A 22,526-nucleotide genomic window follows, 5' to 3' on the forward strand; every position below is an offset into this window, starting at 1 on the left:
GAGGACCATGATCTTCAGACCTTCCAGGGTTTTGGGGGGGAGTATATCATAAGCACAACTCTCTTTTCTAGAATACTTAAAGACAGTAGGGTCAAATTTAAGGAGAAGGGGGGAGGGGACTTATCCCTACATAAGAATTTCTACAGGCACATCCTGACTTAAGTCTTAAAATGTCACATTGTCTAGGGTTTTGCATTCTTATTTCTTTTGTTAAATATTTCCCAATTACATTTTAATCTGGTTCAGGCTTCACCTTTGAGACTTCTGCTTTAAGGTCTACAAAGATCTTTCTTCTAAGTAACCCCTGAGGTAGTTAATGCCAGGGTTATTACCCCTATTTTACAGAAGAGGAAACTGGGGCTCTAAGAAATGAAACAGTCTGGTTCAGGCCCAAGTCCCCCCAGATGGAGGCATGAACCAAAGGGAAACTGAAGGAGGATAGAAGGGACTATTTCCTCTCCATCCCCCTCAGGTTATAGGCCCTAATCCTGTCCTCTTCTCCCTCTCTGCTCATCCAAACTGAAGGGGCCTTGCGTTCTGCCTGCCTGCTCCCCACAAACCAATCCTATCAGTACAGGTTCCTGGCTCTGGTCCCCTCTAGTCAGGCTCTGTTCTCGGAGGAAGACCAACAGGAGCCCAGCATAAGAACAAACACAGGCTTGTGGGAGGCCAGGAGGGGGAGTGTGGAGGGTGGTCTCTCCTCCCCATCACCATCCGCAGCACCCACAAGTCTGTGACTGGAATGAAGGTTAGGGGAGCATGGGGCATGTGTGATCCTGTCAGTGTCCCCGAGTCTGCTGTGACAACAGTGGGAATCAGGATCTCGTGGGAGTGTCCACACAAGGCAGGATGGTGGGGAGGGGGGTCCCCCGCTCTGGCTCCAGCCTTGACCTTGGGACAGCCCCTCCTTGTAAGCTGTCTAAGCAGAAGCTCGTCCTCCTCTAACACAGAGGTGATGGCCCTTGGGCCCCCTGCCTCACTTTCCACATACCAGAAGCTTCCCGCCTCCCAGGAGCACTCCCATCACTGAGTGGGGGCCACCCCGGCCTGCCTATAGCCCCCGCCAACTTCATCCCAGACACAGGGGCCCGGACACCATTCCAGTCTCTTTAATCTGCGAGGTGCTTGACCATCATCAGACAGAAAGCCAAGGGGGCCGAGCAGGGCAGGCCTTCAGGGTTAAGCTGGGATCTGGGCAGGAGTCTCTGGGGTGAGGGTGATGAGGGAATTGCTGGCCTGAGCAAGCTCAGAGATGGACACACGGCCTCGCTGGCGGATGAATTGGGCCACGGCTGCCATCTCCTCGGGTGTGATGTAGATGAACTTGCCACGGTCATCAATCACCCCTGAGGAGACAAGAGAGTCCCAGAGACACAGCCCCTCTGCTCCTTGCACTAGTACTATCCCTGTCTCATGGATACCTCCCCCTCCTACCCACCTCACCAACCTGCCAGTAGCCTCCCCCATGGATCCTGAGTGCCAGGCCTGTCCTCCCCTTTCTCCCTAATGCCTCCTCAATCTACCTGTACTTGTTGCTCTTTCCTTCTGTAACAAGCCTGTCACCTGTGTGTGTGCACGCGCGCGCGTGTGTGTGTGTGTGTGTGTGTGTGTGTGTGCACACATGTGCACACAGGTACACCTCTCTACACATCTCGGCTCTCTGGCTTGGTGTGTGGCTCTCCAAGTATAGGGCCCTCTTTCTATGAATCCTTCCCTCTTCCAAGAGCCTAACAAGCAGTGTCCTGGCCAGAAGGGTGAGGCCACACACTTGACGATGGGGGCCTGAGTTCTGAACGTGCAAACAGGCTCCTGAACATGGGCATGCGATGGGAAACATGCCCACAGGGCACCCTCCCTCTCCGCACCTGTCAGCACGCCTTCAGCCAGCAGGTCCTGCACTCGGTTAATCGCATCCTGTGGGGGAGGAGGGGGAGCCATCCTTAGCCAGGAGCCAGAAAGAGTCAACCCTCCCAATGAGGGAACCCTAACCCTCTACTTCCCTGCAGATGCTGCTTCAAAGTAGGGGAAGAATCACCTCACTCTTCTGACCCTCCCTCTTGGGACCCTCCGGGGAAGAATTCTTTCTCCCTGTTCTGGTGTGTCTGGACATCCCCATTCCATCCTAGGGGAGATGGAAGGGGGGGGGGCTGTTTCCCAGGGACTGGAACAGTGGGAGGCTCTGGCAAGGGACTGGTAGCACAGGGAGGAGTGTTGTCACGGTAACTGGATTGGACAGCTTCAGCTGGGGGCCCTTTGGCTGTTCCTTTCTCATCCCTCTCTCCTCTCTTGGGCTCCTGGGGTCTTGGGAGATGATCCAGACCAGGCCCCTGGTTTGGGGAGGCCCAGGTCTGGATCTTGGCGTGTTCCATACCCATACGTGGCCCTGGCCACAGAAACGCCCTCCTACCCACCACCGGCTCTGTACTTTACCTGGGTTCGCAGGCCCACATGAGATGCTAGGTCCTCCAAGAGCACAACTTTTGCCTGCTGTAGAGATGAGAGAGAACAGATCCGTGAATATGCCCAGTTCAAGGTCATTCCTGGATATAGTTTATGCATGTACATGAATACGTCTAGACACAATCACTTATGGCCTGGACCCTGTCGCTCAGGAAGGAGTCATGAGTCGGGGAAGAGGAGTCAGACAGACACAAATACCTACGTGGCCCAGGCCTACGTCCTTGCTACTTGCTCTTATCTGCTGGTGTTTTCTCTCTCTGTCTGTCTGCTCATTTAGGAGGGAGACAGACACAAGCAGAGGTGCTACCTCAGGGTCTTCCATTCTGAAAAAGCTAAATGCGTTCACATCTATAGCATTCATGCATTTATTCATTCAACAAATACTTCTTAAATGTCAGAGGAGATACACATTTTAGATGAGACACACACACAGTTCCTGCCCTCATGGTGTTCACAGTGAGCGGCATAAACACATCCATAATAGAGAGTATGACATGGGAAGTACATCAGAAAGGTACAAAACAAGTGTTATGTAAGGTAAGAGAGACTTCATGCAGAATCCTGGAAATTTTCATTTTGTTTGGTTTTTGTTAAGTGTGGATTAAAAAAAATCCTCATGTTACATAAACTGAGGGGGGAGGCTGTTTCTCACAGGAGGTCAGGGAAGGCTTCCTGGAGTAAAACTAGAACATAAACATGAGACCAAGATTCGAAGGGAAAAAAACTGAGAAGAGGGAGAATGTCACCAAAGGCTATTTTAGAATCTCCTGAAATTGGAGGTAGACAGGGAACTATTACCCTTGAGTCAGAAAACAAAAGGGACACTGGATGGGAACGGCCCGGCAGAGCCCCTACATCTCAGTTTCTATAGGACCACAGCTGGCTCCCTGAGGGCAAGGTTTGGGGCTCCCTCAGTTCTCCCCAAAGCTGTGAACTCCTCAGGGAAAGACTGGAACCTGAAACTTGACTTTCTTGAAGGTCAGTCCAAGGCATGGGGAGCCTGCATTAATATTTATCAATTGCTCTTGTTTCCCATGAAGCACTTGCCACAGAGTGCCAACTTCTGGTTGGCTGAGGTAGTGCCAAAAGGGCACAGGAGCCAGAGGTATTGATTGCATGTAAGGAGAAGAGCCCATCAGAGCCTTGTCTCGGGGGTACCCGGAGCATCCAGGGACAGCCCCACAAGGAAGACCTTCAATGCTGCCCCATCAGGATGAGGACTGGACACAAAATGGCAAATATGGCCGCCCTTACCCACCGGGGTACAAGCTACCAGCCATCCTTGTCCCAGCAAATGATATAACTGAAGAAAACCTAGACTGGGAGTCCAAGGATGTGGGTTTGAATTCTAGGTCTGCTCCTTGTAGCTGTGTGACCCTATCCAAGTCCCTTCCCTTCCCTAGGCTGAGTCCCTCATCTGTAAAAGGGGAGCCCAGGTCAGGAGATCTCTGAAGTCCCAGTGAAGTCCTCCAAATGTCTGAGAGGCTTTGGGGAATGGACTAAGAAAGTGAAAAGTCTACAGAAGGCCTGGGAGCAAACCTGGGGGAGGGTGCTAAAGGGAGCGCAGGGAGGTGTGGGGCCCTGGGGGTGTGTGTGTGTGTGTGTGTGTGTGTGTGTGTGTGTGTGTGTGTGTGTGTGTGTGTGTGTGCACGCACACTGGGGGGCTTCAGTTCATATGACTGTGGGCCACCAGAGCAGGACGGGTCCCCCTGGAGCTGGGCCTTCCTACAGGAGTGACCCAGAAGCTGTTCTGAGGACACCACAGGTGGGAGGCTGAACAGGGGAGGCCTGCTGAATGAAGCTGGGAGATCCATGAGGAGGCCATGAGCTTTCCTCTGAGCAATCTGAGAAGGCTTCCTGGAGGCAGGGGCACATCTGGCCTCAGGAAACTGTAGGGAGGGGACCCTTTGGCAGATGACAGAGCTACAGAAGGGCCTGAATCTGGACGAACATGTCTCATGGAGAGGAGGGAGGAGAAATCCAAGAGCAGCCCCCTGACCCACAGTGGGCCAAGGACTCACCCCATCAAAGCAGCTCCCACTGAAGTCACTCGAGGAAGGGGCTATCCTCCTGCCAGAGAGGCCTGCTGAGGGTCCAAAGACCCCCAAACACCAGCAGGTGGACTAACACCGACTTTTTTGGGGTCACAGACCCTGCTGATAGTCTGGTGAATCCTAGAGACCCCTTCTCAGAATCATGTTTTTAAATTCATAAAATACCAAGGAAGCAAATTCTATTAAAATACAGTTCTCAAGAGACTTAAAGAGACAGTTGAAGGTAAGGACCCGTTAGCTAGAGGATCATGGGACTTGAAACAGAAAGAACCTTAGAAATCTCATTGTGTGGCACCCTGATTTTATGGATGGGCAAATGGGCAAACTGATGCCCAGAGAAGGGGAATGATGGGCCCAAACTCCCCCAGCTGAGATTCAAACCCAGATCCCTGGCTTCCAGCCTGTGGTTTTCCCACTGCAGCGCCCTGGCTCGTGGGAGGCGCTGCCCCTGGGCTGACGTCACTCCTGGGCTGTCCTCCGGACCCCTTCCTGAACCAAACCACCTGTCAGTCCTGTGGGAGCTGGGCTTGCTCACCACTCACTCCCTGCTTGATGGGCTTCTTTGATTGCCTAGGGCGTGGGCTGAGACTCCCAGGGGCTGCAAGCTGGTAGATTATGCAATGCCTGGTTCAGTGCCACCCCCTGCTCCCTTTGCATTCCCTCCCACAGTTCTTGCTGATGCTTCAGCTCCCCCCACTTGAAAGCTGTACCTGAACACTTCCCCTCTCTCTTCTGGGGGTGGGGTAAGGTGAGGAAGAGAGCGCAAGAAAGCAAGGGGTTTGGCAGCAAAAGGGAAGCCACCCCTATGCAACCTACAAGAAGGCTCCAGGGCCACGAGCCAGAGTCCTGGGGGAAGGACCCAGGAGTCTCAGGAGACATGTGGACCCCACCCCAGCCAGTTCTCCCCCCCCTGGATTCCCCAAGCAGCAGCCTCCTCCTCTTCCTCCTCCTCAGCCCAGGGGCTCCCTGAGGGCAAGCCTCCATCCCCGTCAGCTCAGGGGCTTTCCAAAGACGGACACCCATGTCTTCTCTCTCCTTTACCATCTTCACCAGGAAATACCCGGGGTAAGGGGTGCCCTGGGTCTGATGGAGGGGACAGAGCACATGTATCAAATTGCCTGAACCTACAGACTTGTGTAAAAGAATAGAATGTCGGCCCCCGGCAAAGGCCCTAGAAGCAGGAGCTTCTGAGAGACAGAGACAAGTCTGTGCCTGTGTGCCCAGAGACATCTCTGTCTGGCCTAAAGCCTCCACCCCTCTGTGGGCATCCATATGTGCCTGTGTGGATGGGTACAGTAGGCAGGTCAGCAAGCCTTCTCAGGTTCACATACTGGGAGCTGATCCCCTCAGCATAAAGCTCGAAGGGAAAATCTCAAACGGCTTCTTCCCCCACCTCACGCTCTGCTAGCATTCTGGAAAAGTGGGGTATGTGCATGCGCGTACACACACACATGCGCACGCACGCAAACACACGCATGCACACACACACACACACACACACACACACACACACACACACACACACACACACACACTCTCTCTCTCTCTCTCTCTCTCTCTCTCTCTCTCTCTCTCTCTCTCTCTGAAAGTCCCAGGCCAAGATACCAGCTCCTAAATCTCGTTACCTTAATGTAACTGATGAACTCCGTCAGGAAGCTCCGAGACTGTGGATGATACAGACACAAGGGTTAGTGCAGCCTGGCATCAGGGGATGGCTAAGGGAGGCTCCATCCTGCTTAACTGTGGTTGTGCAAGGAGCTCCGGAGAAGAAGGGAGACGTGTCAGGGCTGGACGTTGTAAGGGGCTAAGTCAGCAGAAACCCAGGTCCAGATACTGAGCACCACCATGTGGGATTTAGGAAAGACACGACAAATACTGACCCCCAGACCCTGAAGGGAGATCCTTTCCAGGGTCTCACCAGGCCGTGGGACATCACCCAGTCCATACGTGACCCCTCCCTAAACAGGAATTGCCCGCGAGACAGCCAGGGCAGAGCACCCCTGCCCCTGGGGTCGGTGCTGGCGCCGTGGGCTTCGTTCTCAAAGCTGGGAGAGCAGGCCCTGGCCACTGCCCACCCAGAACACCCAGCAGAGGGACGAGGGAAGGCAGTCTCTGGGGGAACTCCAGGCGGGTTCCTCAGTGCCAGTGGCACGGCAGGGGAGCCATCTCCGGGAGGCCCTGCTCCTTCTCAAAGGAGGAGCCTGGACACAGACGCCCCCCCCCCCCCCCCCCCCGCAATCTGTTGGCCTGCAGCACATTCGGAGCCCTGCTCTGAAGACCAGGAGGAGGGTGACGACAGGACAGGGCTTCATTCTGTGTCCTGACCTGAGAAGTACACCGTGGCACGGGCCAGGCAGGGCCACAGAAGCCAGCTTGTGCGGACCTATTTCCCCCAGATTTCTGATGATCCCATCCCCGGCAGGCAACACGCAGCAGGAGGGAGCGACCCGGGTACCTGCTCCTCCGTCATGCTCTCTTCCTCACCCTCCTCCTCCACCACAAAGGCCTCCCTCAGCTTCAGGTACTCTTCATGCTCCCGCTGCTCCTGCTCTTCCCGGGCCTTCTTCTCCTCCAATTCCTGCAGACAAAAAGCCAAGGCTCAGCTTCCCCTGTGACTTACAGCTTTCTGCCGGACAGCCTGCCTGGGCTGGCCCCCTGGGAAGTGTACCAGTGGTCTGGGTCAGCGTTCCCTTCATATCTGTGCGAGCAGTGGAGAGGAAGAGTCTCCTTGGGGAGCAGTGCTGGGCTCCCCCTGGGGAGGTCCTCACCCTCCCTCCAGCCATCTCAGAGAGGCTTTTTTTTTTGGGGGGGGGGCAGGGCAATGAGGGTTAAGTGACTTGCCCAGGGTCACACAGCTAGTAAGTATCAAGCATCTGAGGCAGGGTTTGAATTCAGGTCCTCCTGAATCCAGGGCCGGTGCTTTTATCCACTGTGCCACCAAGCTGCCCCAGAGAGGCTTCTAGCTTCCCTAATGGATGAGCCAAGCCCATTCTAATCTGGTCCTCTCCGACACAGAGACCAGCACTGTCTCCCAGGATATGGCCCCTTCCCTCCCCAACACTCCTACATGGCTGCCATTCCTTCAAGGGAGAGGGCCCCCACTTCCCACATCACCCAGGACATGGGTTTTGCATTAATGCTAAGCCCTCATCACCTGGACCAGCATTTATATACCCTCCTATGTCTGTGTGCTGAGAATAGTCAGACTATTATTGGATTTAGAGCTGGCAAGGGCCTTAGGTGATCCTTTCATTGAACAGAGGCCCAAAGGCTGGCCCCAGGTCCCTGGCTAGCGTAGAGCAGACCTGGGGCAGCTAGGTGGTGCAATGGATAAGGCACTAGCCTTGGATTCAGGAGGACCTGAGTTCAAACCCAGCCTCAGACACTTACTAGCTGTGTGACCCTGGACAAGTCACTTAAACCCCATTGCCCTACAAAAAAAAAAAAAGAGCAGACTTGGAATTCCAAGCCACGTTTTCTGACTCAAACCCGTCTGTCTTGGAGCTTAATCCAGTCCCAGAGATTCATACCTCCAGTCAATCCTCTGCTCCATTAACATTCCCTCAGGAGACAAAGGCCCTGCTTGAGTGACCCTGGGCATTGACTGAGAGCACACGGCCCACTTCTTGCCAGGGCAGCTCACGCCCTTTCCCTCTTCCTGCTCCTGGCACGGTCCGAGGGGACGAGCTTGGCCTCAACCACCCAGTGTGTCCCCATCGCCACAGAGGAACAAATCAAAACGCACAGCCTACAGGTGGAGAATGAAGAACAGGACGGAGGTGCCACCTCCACACATAGAGCAAGGTCCCACCCTCAGACGCCACCCTTCAAATTCTGAACTCGGCTCTTTCCTAGAGCCAGGGAGGATGCCCACAGCCCTTCATCCAAGGAACCTGCGCTGAGGACCTTCCCCCAGCCACCACGCATCCAAAACTGCCAGGTGGTCCGAGGAAACCAGTGACTTGTCACTGACTCCTCCCCGACTCTTGTGCAATTAGTCCAGCCCCCGAATCCATGAACTAGCCCCTATTTCCTTCAGAACGTGTATCCCGTGCCCTTGTCCTTCTCCAGTCCCCATGACAGGCACCATAATGCGGAGCACCCTCCCTCCCTCCCTGCCCCTGCTGTATTTGCCTTCTAACCATCCCTCCTGCCTCTAGGTTCCAGCATCTCCAGATCATCTGTGTGTTGGCTCAGACACAGGTTACGCTGCCTCATTGTACATCATATTCCTCCTCACCCTGGGCTCCCCGAGGCCACCTGGCTATGTTTCCCTCATCAGGCTAGGAATAATTAGAGCCACCACCGAGGGGCAGGGCCCCTGGCTGTTCCCGGGGCTGCTTGTCACCAGCTTTGTCACAGACATCAAAAGGAAGAAATCATCCTCCATTTACGAAGCCAGGCAGCTACAGACACTTTTCAGCCCACGTCTTCCAAGCTCTGAAGAGCCTTTGAGTCCCTGTCTTCCTCCCCTCATGACTAATCACTCATTGTCTAACCTTTATTGAGGAGCCCTCCCTGGTGTGGTAGGTGGGCAGACGTGGGCTGCTGCTGCGTGTGAGGGACACAGAGACATTCCCTCCTGCCTCCTTCCCTTCCCCAAACATCTTGGGGATGCAGGGCAGGGCGGGGAGGCTCCAGACCAAAGTGATGAGTGGAGCGACGACAGAAACCAGTCCCTCACATGCAATATACTGAACGTCTAACTCGTCTTCCCCTCCAAGCTGCTCCTCCTGCAGATTTCCTCTTTCTGCCAATGGCAATGGCACCCTCCCCATCACCCAGGCTCAAGGCCTCAGTCAGCCCAGACTTCTCCCTGCCTCCCAACAGAGCCCAACACCCAACTGGGCCCATCTTCTTGTACGTCTCTCAGGTGGATTCCCCTCCTCTAGCCTCCACTCTAACTTAGGACTTGACTCAATTCAAAAAGCATTTTTCGAGAGCCTTTCATGTTCCTGGGCCTGTGCTAGGCACAAGGGGACACAAAGGCAAAAGCAACAGTTCTTGTCCCCAGAATTTATATTCTACTAGAGGGAAATAGCAGGTACATAACTCAATCAAGCCTCCAAGGTAAATGCAAAAGAATTTTGGGGACTGCGATGGGGGACACAAACACCTCTTGTGGCCCCCGGAGACGACGCTGAAAGGGAGTGAGGGAATCCAGGAGGTGAAGGGGAGGCAGGAGAGCACTCCATGAATGGGGACAGCCTGAGAGCTCATGGAGGGCAGGCTACTGGAAAGTAGTCTGTGAGGAGTGCGTGCTTATTAAGTGCTTTCATACGAGTGAGGGGCTCTGCTGGGGGCCAGAGTTAGAAAAATCAAACAACCAAAAAGCAGACTTCCTTTAGCCCCTGTGTTCTACAATCTGCTTCTTCCCTGGACTGCTCAAAGCATCCCTGCTCTTCTCCTGCCACTCTGATCTCACCAATTCCTGCCTGAGCCATCTTTCTGATGCGGGCTCTGACCACAACACTCCTCTGGTTCCTAAACCTACCATGGCTTCCCACTGACTTCAAGAAAAATTCCAAACTCTTTAGCTTGGCCTTCAAGGCCCTCTGTGAGCACAATGCCATCTGTCTTCCCAGGCTTATTCACTTTACTCTCTTTCACACACTGTGTTCCAATCAAACCAGCTTACCTGTCCCTAAGGATACCACTCCTCATCCCTACCAGCTGAAATCCTACGCATTCTGATGTATCAGGACAAGATTATAAACTGTACTACAAAGCGGTGATCATTCAATTTGCTATTGGTTGAAAAATGGAGAGGGCAATCAGTGGTACAGACATGGTATACAACATCAAACCAACACAGTAACGGGGTGCTTCAGAAACCAATGAAAGCTGGTAGGAACACTGGACAGCAGGCTGGCAAAAATTAGGGTTAAACCCAAACCTCGAGCCACACACCAAGATAAGCTCCAAATGAGTCAATGACCTGGTCACATCATAAAGAAATTAGAGGAACAAGAAGAAATTACCTATCAAATCTATGAATAGAAGGAGAGTCCACAACTAACCAAGCATTAGAGAGGATCACACAAAATGAACTCTGATTACATAAAATTTAAAAGTTCTTGCACAAACAAATCAAGAGTAGTTAAAATTAGAAGGGAACCAGGTAAATGGGAAAGTTCTTGGCAGAAAGCTTTTCTGAGGAAAGTCTCATAACTAAGGTGTAAGAAGAATCAATTCAAATACAGAAGACAAAGTGGCGATAGCTAATGGCCAAAAGATATGAATCAGCAGTTTTCAAAGAAAGAAATCCAAGAATCAACAACCATAAGGGGGAAAAATGCTATAAATCACTAATAGCTATAAAATACAAATTAAAACGACTTTGAAACTCCACCTCACTCTCATCACACTGGCAAAGATGACAGGAGGAAAATGACAAACGTGGATCAGGTTTAGGAAAACAGGAACAATTCATTGTTGGTAGAGCCAACAATTGATCTCGCCATTTTGGAAAGCAATTTGGAATGATGCCCTCAACGTTACTAAACTGCACATACCCCAATGCTATAAGGAGATCAAGCAAAGAGAAAAAAGACCCCTATGCACAAAAATATTTGGAGTAGTTTGTTTTGTGGTAGCCAAGAATCTTAAACTAAAGGGAAGGGAATAGTAGTGGGTTGTAAGAAATGACAAAGCAGATAATTTCAGAGGAAACTGGAAGCAAAGTGATCAGAATTAGGAGACGATTTATGCAATGAGAAAAATATTCTTTTAAAGGAAACCCAAACTTTGAATGACTATAGAAATCTGAACAACGTAATGACAAGACATGAGTCCAAAAGACAGAAGACGAAACTCTAACCTCCAGCTGGAGAGGTAACGAACCTCAAATGAACAGAGAGACAGAGATTTTCAGACACGGCCAGTGTGGGGGTTTACTGAGCCAAGCATGGTCACGAGGAGACCTTTCTCTTGCCTTCTTTCTCATCCTTCCTCTCTCTTTCCTATGGGAGGACAGATTATAAAACAATTCTTTAAAAACTTAACGGAGTAACCAAATCGTCCTCCCATCCTCCAACTCCAAGGCCCAGTTAAGTGCCACCTCCTCCATAAGCCTTATCCAGCTTCCCTAGCTGCAAGCGAGGTCTCCCGCCTCTGAATTCCCAGAAGACTCTGTACGTCCTTTGGCACTGATCCAATTCTGCATGGTTTCATAGCTATAGATGTCTTGGGCTGCATCCCTTGCCACTGGACTGTGAGGTCTTTGGGTGGCAGGTAGGTAAGAGACCCTGTCTTACTCATCTTGTTTCTCCCATGGTGGCTACATAGCACACAAGAGAATGGAAGTTTAGTTAAAGTTTTACGACTTACTAATCATATGATCTTGGCCAAATCCGAGAGTCTCAGAATCACAGGATTAGAAAGAAATCCAAAGGTCAACAAATCCCCAAGTGACCATTTAGCACCTTCAGACCTTCAGCCCAAGAGACCTCACTCTCTGCTGAGGCAGCCCATTCCCCTTTTGGACAGCCCCAAATAGTAAAAAGGTTTTATCTCCTTAAGGTGAACCACAACCTGCATCTCCAATACCTTCCCACAGTGCTCTGAGTTCTGCTCTCTTCAGTCAAACAAAGAAGTCTAATCATTCTTCTACACGGCAGCCTTTCAAATATCGGTGGTTCTACCGAGACAAAATACAACCATCACTTCCTTTTCCCGGCTCCGTGTCTCCATTAGTGCCACTTGTGATTGCTGCAGCTCCGGGCCTCCATTTCCTCATCTACAAATTAGAGATAAGAACCCCTACCTAGCCCACGGGGCTGTTGTAAGACTCTGGTGAGATCATGTGGTTCAAGGTGCTTCGTCAGTCACAAAGCACTGGACAGATGTGAGGCAGTGGGACTGTTGGGGGGAGGAGCAGAGATGGACACCTTACCCTGTTTGCTGAAGGAATAAATGGATGACAGAAAGAAAATGAGGGGAAAGAAACCCTGACCATGGGACAGTTGGCTACCACTTCAGAGACCCTCAGAGGCAAAAAAGAAAGTTCTACAAGACGAGAATGCCTGTCCCAGGGGAAAACAAGGTGCCGCTGATGCTCACCGGTTTGCAGAGCCCAGCAGTGCTTCGAGCATGCACTATGGAAAGGTCCTTAGGACTGGAGGAATGAGGACAGAGTAAAAGCAGGTGTCAAGCCGTTGAGTGGAATTCTCCAGCCTCTTCTTGAGGGTCAGAGGTGGAGGTCAGGTGTGTGAGTGTTTATGTATCTTGTGAGTACCCTGCGCCTCACCTTCCTTTCCTCTTCTAGCCGACGTCGCTCATTCTCTTTCTTCCGCTCCTCCTCCCGCTTGGATTCCTGTCGACGCCGCTCCTCTCGCTCAGCTTCTTCTGCCTAAGGAGAGAAAACACTGTGAGCTCCAGTTTCCAATGCTCAGCTTACCAAAACTACCCACCTATCATCCCCACCAGCATGGAGCGAGACCCCGGGCCCATACCCCAGATGAGAAGGCTAAGGCAAAACCCTGTGTATTTTATATCCAACCATAGGGAGAGGGAAGGGAGGGCAGAGTTGGGGTCAGGGAGAGAATGCCAATAATGAGACACGTCTGTCCAACTCTCCCTGGGTTCAGCCTTCCTTCTGGCTTCAGCCCCCTCCACCCACAGCCCCACCCTGCTCACCTCTCGCTGGGCTTTCCGGGCCTGCTTCTCCTCCAGCTTCCTCTGTTTCTTGGCTCCAATTCTCCCCAATGGTTGAATTTCTGCAGGTTCATCACCACTTTCTTCTTCCTGGGCTAGATGTGGTTAGAGGAAGACAATGGAAACCACAACAAGATGTATGAGTGGGTCTTTGCTCACAGCAGCCCATGATTCTGGGCCCTGCCTTCAAGGAGCCCACTCAGCCACAGATTCTGTTGTATATGTAGACGCAGACGTACGGATGCCCAAGGTGGAGACACTGACCCAGAGGGTGACTGGAATGATGGGGCTTTCTGTGCTGTGCACAGGAGACAAGAGGAGCAAACCCCACATGTGGTTGGACACAAGTGAAAGAGGTTCTTCGGTCTCAGCCCAGGCTTCTGTTACAGAGGGACACCTTTCCTGTTCTGGGCCCAAGCCCCCATCACTCTAACCTGTGATTGTTGATACACTTCTGAGGGCTTAGTCATTTTACCCACAGGGTCTCAGTTGCCTCGTCTTCAAATTAAGGATAAGAAGTCCTACCTACCTCACAGTTCCAGTATGAGAATCCCGTGAGATCATGTGGAATAAAGGACTTAGTAAAATGTCAGGTGTATTTTTGATCAATCAACAAGTTTTTACTGAAAGTTGAGATATGGCAAACGATCAGGCAGAAAGAACGCCAGATATGCAGGGATTCTTGGGCAATTCCTTTATCTCTCTGGGCCTCTGTTTCTGTTTCTATAAGTGAAGGAGTGGGGGCAGCTAAGTGGCGCAGTGGATAAAGCACCGACCCTGGATTCAGGAGGACCTGAGTTCAAATCCGGTCTCAGACACTTGACACTTACTAGCTATGTGACCCTGGGCAAGTCACTTAACCCTCATCGCTCTGCCCAAAAAAGAAACTGGGGCAGCTAGGTGGTGCAGTGGATAAAGCACCGGCCCTGGATTCAGGAGGACCTGAGTTCAAATCCGGTCTCAGACACTTGACACTTACTAGCTATGTGACCCTGAGCAAGTCACTTAACCCTCATCGCTCTGCCCAAAAAAGAAACTGGGGCAGCTAGGTGGTGCAGTGGATAGAGCACCGGCCCTGGAGTCGGGAGGACCTGAGTTCAAATCCAGCCTCAGACACTTAACACTTATTAGCTGTGTGACCCTGGGCAAGTCACTTAACCCTAACTGCCTCACCAAAAAAAAAAAAAAAGAAAAAGAAAAAGAAAAAAGAATAAAGTGAAGGAGTTTGAGTAGAGAATTTCTGAGATTCCCTCCAGATCTAAATCCCATGATCCTCCAAGTGTGGTACAAGTACCAGGGATCATGGTGAGGATACTAGGAAAAGAACAGAGTCTGCTTCTGTCCTCCATGTATCAGAGTCCCCTCTCCTGTCTCCTTGCTTTTGCACTGGCCAAATTCAATGCCTGGAATGCCCTCCCTCCTTACCCCCACTTCACAGAATCCCTCTCTTCTTTCAAGACCCAGCTTAAACACCTCTTTCTGAACTCTTTCCCAATTCTCCCAACCGGTAGTGCTCTCTCCTCATTATCTTGTATTTATTTGTATATACTTATATATGGCCATATTGTCTTTGATTATGTCTTTTGTATTTGTATCCCCAGGGCTACACAGTAACGGGAATACAGCAGGTGCTTAGTCAATGCTTTTTTTTTTTTAAGTGAGGCAATTGGGGTTTAAGTGACTTGCCCAGGGTCACACAGCTAGTAAGTGTTAAGTGTCTGAGGCCGGATTTGAACTCAGGTCGTCCTGACTCCAGGGCCGGTGCTCTATCCACTGCGCCACCTAGCTGCCCCTTAGTCAATGCTTTTGATTATTTCCTTGTTAGGAGAGACTCACTCAGGATGCGAGGTAGAGTGCTACCTGCCAACTACGCTCTGTGGGCACCACTACCGGGATTCACAAGAAGAAGAGATCAGGGTGGGCTACAACACTCCTTTCTTCTCCCTGAGGCTCAGTTTTTCAATTGAAGAATTGTTGAGGCCCCTTCCAGCCTTGACATTCTAGATCTAGATGGAAGGCTGGGGACCAGTGTGCACAAAAACTCAGAAGGAAAACCACCCGGGTAGAGGTGGTGGAAGAAGCATGAGTCAAGCCTGGCTGCAGATGGTGGTCAAAGGGAAGGAGAAGGGAGAAGGGCAGAAAGGCAAGGCGGGGCCCACTTAGGAAGGGCTTAGAATGCCAGGCTGAGGAGCTGGCTTTGAGGTGGTAGGAACTGAACATCACGATTGTAACAGGGTTTTAGGAAGATGAATCTGGCAGCATGTAGAGGGTGGATGGGAAGTTAGGAGACTAGCGGCTGTGATAGTACCACAGGAAGTAGAGCAAGAGACATTTGAGGAAGCCTGAAAGGGATGAGAGACTGACCTGGTCACTATATTCCTCTTGCTTGAATTATCATCATCTTCCGAAGTGGTCTTTCTGTCTCTATTCTCACCCTTCAGCAGTACAGGCTTCACATTCATGCCCAAGTTAGTTCTCTTAAAGGATAGCTAGGTAGCACAGTGGACAGAGCACCAGGTCTAGAGTCAGGAAGATCTGAGTTCAAATCTGATCCTGCGTGACCCTGGGCAAGTCACCTAATCCTCTGTAAAATGGGGACACACTGGAAAAGGAAATGGCAAACCACTCTGCTATCTTTGCCAAGAAAACCCCAGAAATCTTCCCACCGTCTCAAGGCCTTCTACAATCTGGTACCAATCCAGCAGCTCAGGCTTATTCACCACTGCTCCTTCTCCTAGACTCCACAGTCTCTCCAGGCTGGACCACTAGTCTTATAGTTCTTGGCCTGGCTGCCTGGCCACATCTGGGGTGAAATGGATATAAAAACCAGATGAGGGGCAGCTAGGTAGTGCAGTGGATAGAGCACGGGCCCTGGAGTCAGGAGGACCTGAGTTCAAATCCAGCCCCAGACACTTGGCACTTACTATCTGTGTGACCCTGGGCAAGTCACTTAACCCCAACTGCCTCACCAAAAAACAACAACAACAACAAAAACCCCAGCTGACTGGAGGCCTCCCAGAACCACCTCTGTTTATAGTGCTTTCTCTGCTTCCCAGCTCCTTCTCCTCCACCTGAAACACCAGCACAGCAAAGGGAAGCTGTTTTTCTCCAGCCTGGCCTGGCCTGGCATCTGAAGATCAGGGGTCTTCCGTGAAATGGCTAGGAGGCCCCAACCTAACATCCAAGGGCCTTCCTAGAACCACCCGCCCCAGGGGGATGTGGGGGTGTGTGTGGGGGATACACTGCTGGTCTCCTAGGAATGGGAGACAGAGCCGACTCCGTCTCTAAGGTAGTTGAGCAGAGTGTTCTGGCAGGATGTGGCTGAGGAGGCCTCACCATTGGTGGGCTGAGAGCTGCACCAAAGGGAGTGAGTGTGGCGGTGAGGACCCCCACCCCAATCCGACATCGCTCTTGTGACTGTCCCAAACTCAGAACTTTGATCATGCTCATAGCTCTGGGTTCCTGGCTGGCCTCACATCTCCCATCGCTCCCCACACATTACTCCCCTACTCCCTTAGCTCCTCTGCTATTAGTTTCTGTTCCAGGCAGGTCGATCTGCTCCCCTCTCCAGCTGATCCCCCATTGCCCAATCTCCCTCTGAACCCCTATCCTCCAGGAAGCCTTGGTGTGACAGATTCCACTCAGAGGTGGGTCCCCTCTGGTCTCAAGAGATGAGCTCCAGGGTAAGTCAGTCAGTCAACAAACACTCACTGAGGGCCTCTCACATACCACTGGAGATGAAAAGAGACAACACACAAACCACTGGCCCCTTGGTCACCTTCTATCACTTCCTCCTCCTCCTCCTCGGCCCGCTGTGCCCGGCGCTGGGCCTGGAGCCTGCTCCCCATGTCTCGCCGGCGCCGGGGCCTCCCTTCGGGCCTCTCGTTTTCATGTCTGAGAAGTTGGGGCCGAGGCCCCCCAACAGCTGCCGCTGCCTCCACATTGCGCTGATGCTCCCGATCTGCTGTGGGAAGGAGAGAAGGCCTAGTGATTATGGATCTCAATGCACCCTTGCTAACCCCCGTGCCACATGCAGCAGCTTTCCTGAGGTCAGATCAAGGGCAAGCCCAGTTCACAGAAGGGGTCCAGGGATGCAGTGTCCACCCCACTCCCCCACATACACATACATACCCCGGAGCTTTACTCTTACAACATCTCGATGTCCTCCAGCCCCTATAGGTCCCACAGCTCCTCACAAGCCACAGGATCAATTAGGGCTCCTGATTCTCCCATTCATGGCCAGTCTTGGTCTGAAGACACCTTCCTTCTGGGCCTCATCTCCTGGCTCCCCTCTGCCAGGCCCCTCTCTCCCTGTTATCCTGGCACACCAGTGTCTTTCCTCACACCAGGAGTGGCTTTCCCCTCTTGCCTATGATTCTTTGCAAAGGCCCTTCTTCCTTCAGTATTCCCGGCCCCCCTATCCAGCTCCACATGGGTCTGTCCCTGCTGTGAGCTCCGAGGCTACCTATGATTAGAGCTACCAAGTCAAGGAATATGGCACCTCTGATTGTTTTCTTGGCCCCTCTGGGCCAGGAATCTCCACTGGCCCCTGGCATCACCCCCAGAAGATGTGTGATCAACCAAATGGAAAGTAGGAATGTGGGTGTGGTCCATCCTCCCAGACACAGCCCATTTACAGGGCTCATCTCCAACACTGCCACACTTAGCCCTTACTCACTACAGCCCCACACTGCACCGCTCCTTCCCCTCCTGGGGCCATGCAAGCCACACTAGGTATGGGCCCCCAGGGGCTGAACAGGCCACCCATCATGTCCACACTCCCGGATCACCCAGGTCACAGCCCTGCCCTAGGTCAGACGCTCATTCTCTCCCTCCTGAACTACTGGGATAGCCTCCTGATTAGTCTCTGTGTCTCAGGTTCCATCTTTCTCAGCTCTGCCCAATTCACTCCCCTACTCAAATGCCAGGCGTTTACCTCTGGGCGTAAATATCAACCCTTTGAGTTGGCATTTAAAGTCTTTCACAAGCTGGCTCCTGTCCACCTGCCCAGCCCCTTCTTGCTGTTCCTCGCAGTCAAACGAATCCAACTCAAATATCCAGGCATTAATAGGAAATGAAGACATAGTACTATCAATTATGCAGAGCCATGCAAAGAAAGAAAATCGGATGGGTTTATCCTGACAACTTTCTGCTGAGTTGAAATCAGAGACAATTCACTGTTGTGCTTAATGTAATGTACACGGTAACTCTATGCCTTGAGAAACTCAATCCTGCTCAAAAGTCATACCCCACTGTTGGATTATCACACTGTATATCTTTCTTTTTTTTTTTTTTTGGTTTTTTTAGTGAGGCACTTGGGGTTAAGTGACTAGCCCAGGGTCACACAGCTAGTTAAGTGTTAAGTGTCTGAGGCCGGATTTGAACTCAAGTACTCCTGACTCCAGGGCCGGTGCTCTATCCACTGCGCCACCTAGCTGCCCCCTGTATATCTTTCAATAAGAAAATACTATTTATTTTAAAAAGCAGTTTACTGGCCAGCAATATTGATCAAGTTTGGGGAACAACAAATTGCAATTTGCTGCCTCTGCCCAATCTTCAGGGTATTTACAGTTTTTCGAAAATGATGAAGCATATTCACACTACTCTCAAGAGCAGAAAGGGTTTTTGTACTGTTAATAAATTAAATAAATACAGTTGATTCCATCTTTACTTTATCCATTTTAGACACCTATTTTGGGGTAATTTTTATAGAATGTAAGAATGTATGAGAATGATAGCACAGCCATATAATTTATAAATATTCAGATGCTGGGCAGCACATGCTCAGAAACAGTATAGAGACCAGAGGGCCTGATCAAAACAGTTTGGAGATCACTGTTCTAGGCTCTCTGAGGTCAGGGCCTGGGCCTGCTCTTCTTGTCTCCCCCAGACTGTGAGCTTCCTGAAGATAGGTCCTCCATCTGCTCTTCCTTTGGCAGCCCTGACCCCACCCCCAATCCTGTGCCAAGACCTGCACAGGGAAGAGGGCAGGTGTTACTGAGCTCACACATGGGCTGCTTGGGACCTGCAGCTCTAAAGGTAAATTACAGAAACCTCGTCCCCTCTCAGATGAGGACAGACGGATCTTCCTGGAAAGCCCAACTGGATAACAGAGCCAGTGGCTAACACAAAGCGGGAAGAGGTCTTCTAGCTCTAGGTAGGGAGCAAGGGGTCATTCCACCTCCGTCACATGCCCTGACAGAGTGGTGTGTTCTCAGAGAGGTCTCCCATGTCTCTGGGCCTGTCTCCTAGGTAGGAGGGAAAAGGGCAGGGATTGGGAGGGGTCATTAGGGAGAGGGTAGAACTGTTGGGCTGGTGCAGCTATAGGCTGTGGTGAGGCCATGCTTAGGAAAAGCCAAACTTGGATGTCCGAGAAGCCCAATCCTGAAACAGGTGGGGTGGGGGAGGGGAAGGAGTAAGGGGGGGGCTGGCTGCCCCCACTCAGGCAGTGCCAGTAGGAACTGTTATGTAAATGTGAGACTGTGACTTTGCAGGAAGGCTTGCAGAGTGATTGCCACCCACTTCCTACCACTCTGGCTTTACCCACCTCCCCACCGCCCTCAGTTCTTAGCCACCCCCAAGGCCCAAAACGAAAGCATCAAAATACACCGATCACCCTCCTAACAAGAGCCCGGTGGTGGCTGGGGGTGAAGGGTGGGAGGAGTTGGGGCCAGGGGGCAGGTTGGCCAGGCCAATGAGCATCTGAATCCCAAAGGATGAGTCCTGGGGAGTGGGAGTGAGAAAAGAAGGATTCCTGGAATGCTGGATGGTGACAGCTGTCAAAGGCAGCCCATCTGAGTGAGGGGCAAACATCTGCACAAGAATGTGAAAGCTCAGGATGGGGATGTGGAAGTTCCCGGGAGTGGGAATGTGTGTGGGTAAGGGGGCTGGGACAGGGAACTCCTCTGTGCGTTTCTGGAAGGAATCTCTGTCTGAATGTAACAGAACAGTCATTTGTGTTTATGTAAGGGAAGGAGAGAGAATGTGAGTGCAGGGGAAGGAAAAGATGCTTTCAGGTATGTAGGACAGAAGGGAAAATGGTTTAATGCTTCTTAGATGTATATGATGTAGAAATACTTCTGTTCTGGCCCTCATTAGCCAGAAGGCTCTTAAGCTCTGGGCACAGGGCAGTGATCCGAATGTCTTTGGGCTGTGGTTCTCTGGGGGGAGGGGGGAGGGCAAAGAAGGCCCTGCTGAGAGCCCTCACCCAGATGAGGGGGTCTGTGAGAAAAGCACAGGGAGGAGAATAACAATCACAACTGCTCAGTATTCACAAGAATTGAGAATTTCCAACAGTGCTTTACATACATGATTATATGATATTATTATATATAATATATTATAATACATTATATTACATACATATTATATGATGAGTGCATTAGAGTTGTAAAAGAAGGTGACGTAGATCCTATGGGAAGGAGGGGGGAGTTGCTGCCAATTAGAGGATCAGGAAGGTGTTGAACTGGGCTATAAAAGAAGACAGTACAACAGGAGAAGAAGGGAAGGAAGGCATTCCAGGCATGTGGAACAAGCTGAGGAGTGAAATGATTTCCCTGAAGCAGAGCTGTCCAGTCTGGTTTTGAAAGAAGGGCATAACACAGCAAGGACAGAAAGAAAGATTAATAGCAGGCTGCGATGGGCCTTGAATACTAGAGACAGAAGAGCCTTAATTTTTCATAGGCGCTACCCAGGAAGCACGGTAAAATTCGGAACAGGTGGAAGGACACGTGTAAGTGGGAGGAAGGATGGATTGTGGACAGGCAGACCTGTAAAGAGGCTGGACTAGGGTGGTGGCAGTGCGAATGGAGAGAAGGTAAGAGATCCCGCAGAGACGGCACATCCTTGGTAAATTGGGAGAAGGTATATGTAAAGATAAGCTTATGAAATCGGGAGATAGATTGAATAGTGATGCCGTGGAGAAAACCAGCGGGTTTGGGGAAAGATAAGGCTGATGGGTAGCTTGGGCGGTCTCAGTGGGGCTGCCAGGTGATGTGCTAAAAGCAGTCTGCGATTACACGGAAAGATGACTGCAGAGGGGCGAGGGATTATCCCCCTGACGCACTCAGTTTCCTGACCAATAAAATGGGGAGAGGGGTGTGTAGCAGCTTCATGAAGCAGGTGCGGGTGTATGGGGTACGGCATGAGAATTGGGAAAGAGCTTGTACATACTTAACCCGGATCTCTCGAGGACACACAGGGTCCCCTGCGGGCCCCACTGCCGTAGACTGGTAACCTAGGCTGGGACCTGGCCAAGATCACCCAAGGCCCCACGTGCACAGAGTACCCGGCGGGACCAGAGAGGCTCTGAGCCAATCAGAAGGCGGCTAAAGGGAGGCGCGTCCTCTTGGTATCTAAATCTTCCGGCCTGGCCGCACTCCATGCCGGGAGTTGTAGTTTCTGCTTTGCCAGAGCCGGAAATTCGTCATAGCTACCAAGCCAGGAAACCTCGCGGGCCTGAGAGAGCCAGCGAGCCCAAGACGGAGACGAGCTGGGGGCAAGTCTCACAGGCCTGAGATTCTGGCGGTGTCTCCTACCTGCCGCTGCCTGTTCCCGGATGCGGGTCACAAAAATGATGAGAGCGACTAGCAGCACCGCCGCAACTACGTAGAGGACAGGGTCCATCATCCCGCCTCCTTCCCGGCAGCGCCCAAGATGGAGGCGTGGCCCACCAACCCGGAAGCAGTGCTCCGCCCCCGCTCCCTGATAGGCCCTCCTCAGACAGTCCCTTATAGGTTACCAAACATTACCCACATGACCAAACGGGGGAAGCGTCCCTTTCACACAGACCCTCCCCGTTAGGTCCCCTGATAAGCCCGCCTACCGATCTCTGATAGGTTTTATTCCCTGACAATTTCCGTTCATCGTGGGGTTCAGGCTCCGTCCCCACGCTGATTGACATTACATCTCTCCTCAGTCCTTCGCAGAACCTCTTCCATTCTACTACCTTCTGGTCTCTTGGCCTCCCTCCTATCACTCCATGCCCTTGGAGGAAGAGTGGTCCCTGCTCTTGGTTTTAGGCACCCCAATTCCAGGGTCTCCCTTCATAGATCCCCATTCCCTCACGTTGTCAAGTCTTTCCTGATGTCTAACCTTACTCCCTCCTGCTGCAGGGCTTGTGACCCGCTGTGGTGGCTTCAGGTCTCTCCCCAAAGCAAAGGCTCCTTCCTCTGGGACCTCCTCCCGGAGACTTTTGAGCAATCCTTCCCCGCATGGGTACTGAAGGGGAAAGATTGGGTTACTAGTAGGGGAAACGAGGTTTAGCCCTGAAATCCCAAGGGTAAGACGCCTTCCGCAATCTCAGAACTGGAGGAGACATCAGAGGTCTAGTCTAACTTGTATCTGTTCCTCAAGCAA

At 51.7% G+C, this 22,526-nt stretch overlaps 1 protein-coding gene across 2 annotated transcripts; it reads right to left on the bottom strand.

Moving 5' to 3' along the window:
• Positions 1 to 1,093: 1,093 nt before the first annotated feature.
• On the bottom strand, positions 1,094 to 21,865 carry DDRGK1 (DDRGK domain containing 1). 2 transcript variants are annotated; one of them, XM_043969944.1, is made up of 9 exons: positions 21,707 to 21,865; positions 16,948 to 17,133; positions 13,152 to 13,264; positions 12,763 to 12,864; positions 6,970 to 7,092; positions 6,140 to 6,178; positions 2,431 to 2,487; positions 1,866 to 1,914; positions 1,094 to 1,346 (listed from the first exon to the last, which is right to left on the bottom strand). In XM_043969944.1, exons 1-9 carry the CDS (start codon positions 21,795 to 21,797, stop codon positions 1,180 to 1,182), a joined length of 927 nt encoding a protein of 308 aa, XP_043825879.1. In that variant the 5' UTR covers positions 21,798 to 21,865; the 3' UTR covers positions 1,094 to 1,179. The 2 variants fall into 2 exon arrangements, with proteins under 2 accessions (XP_043825879.1, XP_043825880.1); XM_043969945.1 differs by having other exon boundaries at positions 16,948 to 17,130; positions 21,707 to 21,855.
• Between the last annotated feature and the right edge of the window lie 661 nt (positions 21,866 to 22,526).

The sequence above is a fragment of the Dromiciops gliroides genome, chromosome 6 (assembly GCF_019393635.1).
Source record: "Dromiciops gliroides isolate mDroGli1 chromosome 6, mDroGli1.pri, whole genome shotgun sequence".
In the NCBI taxonomy this organism is placed as follows: domain Eukaryota; kingdom Metazoa; phylum Chordata; class Mammalia; order Microbiotheria; family Microbiotheriidae; genus Dromiciops; species Dromiciops gliroides.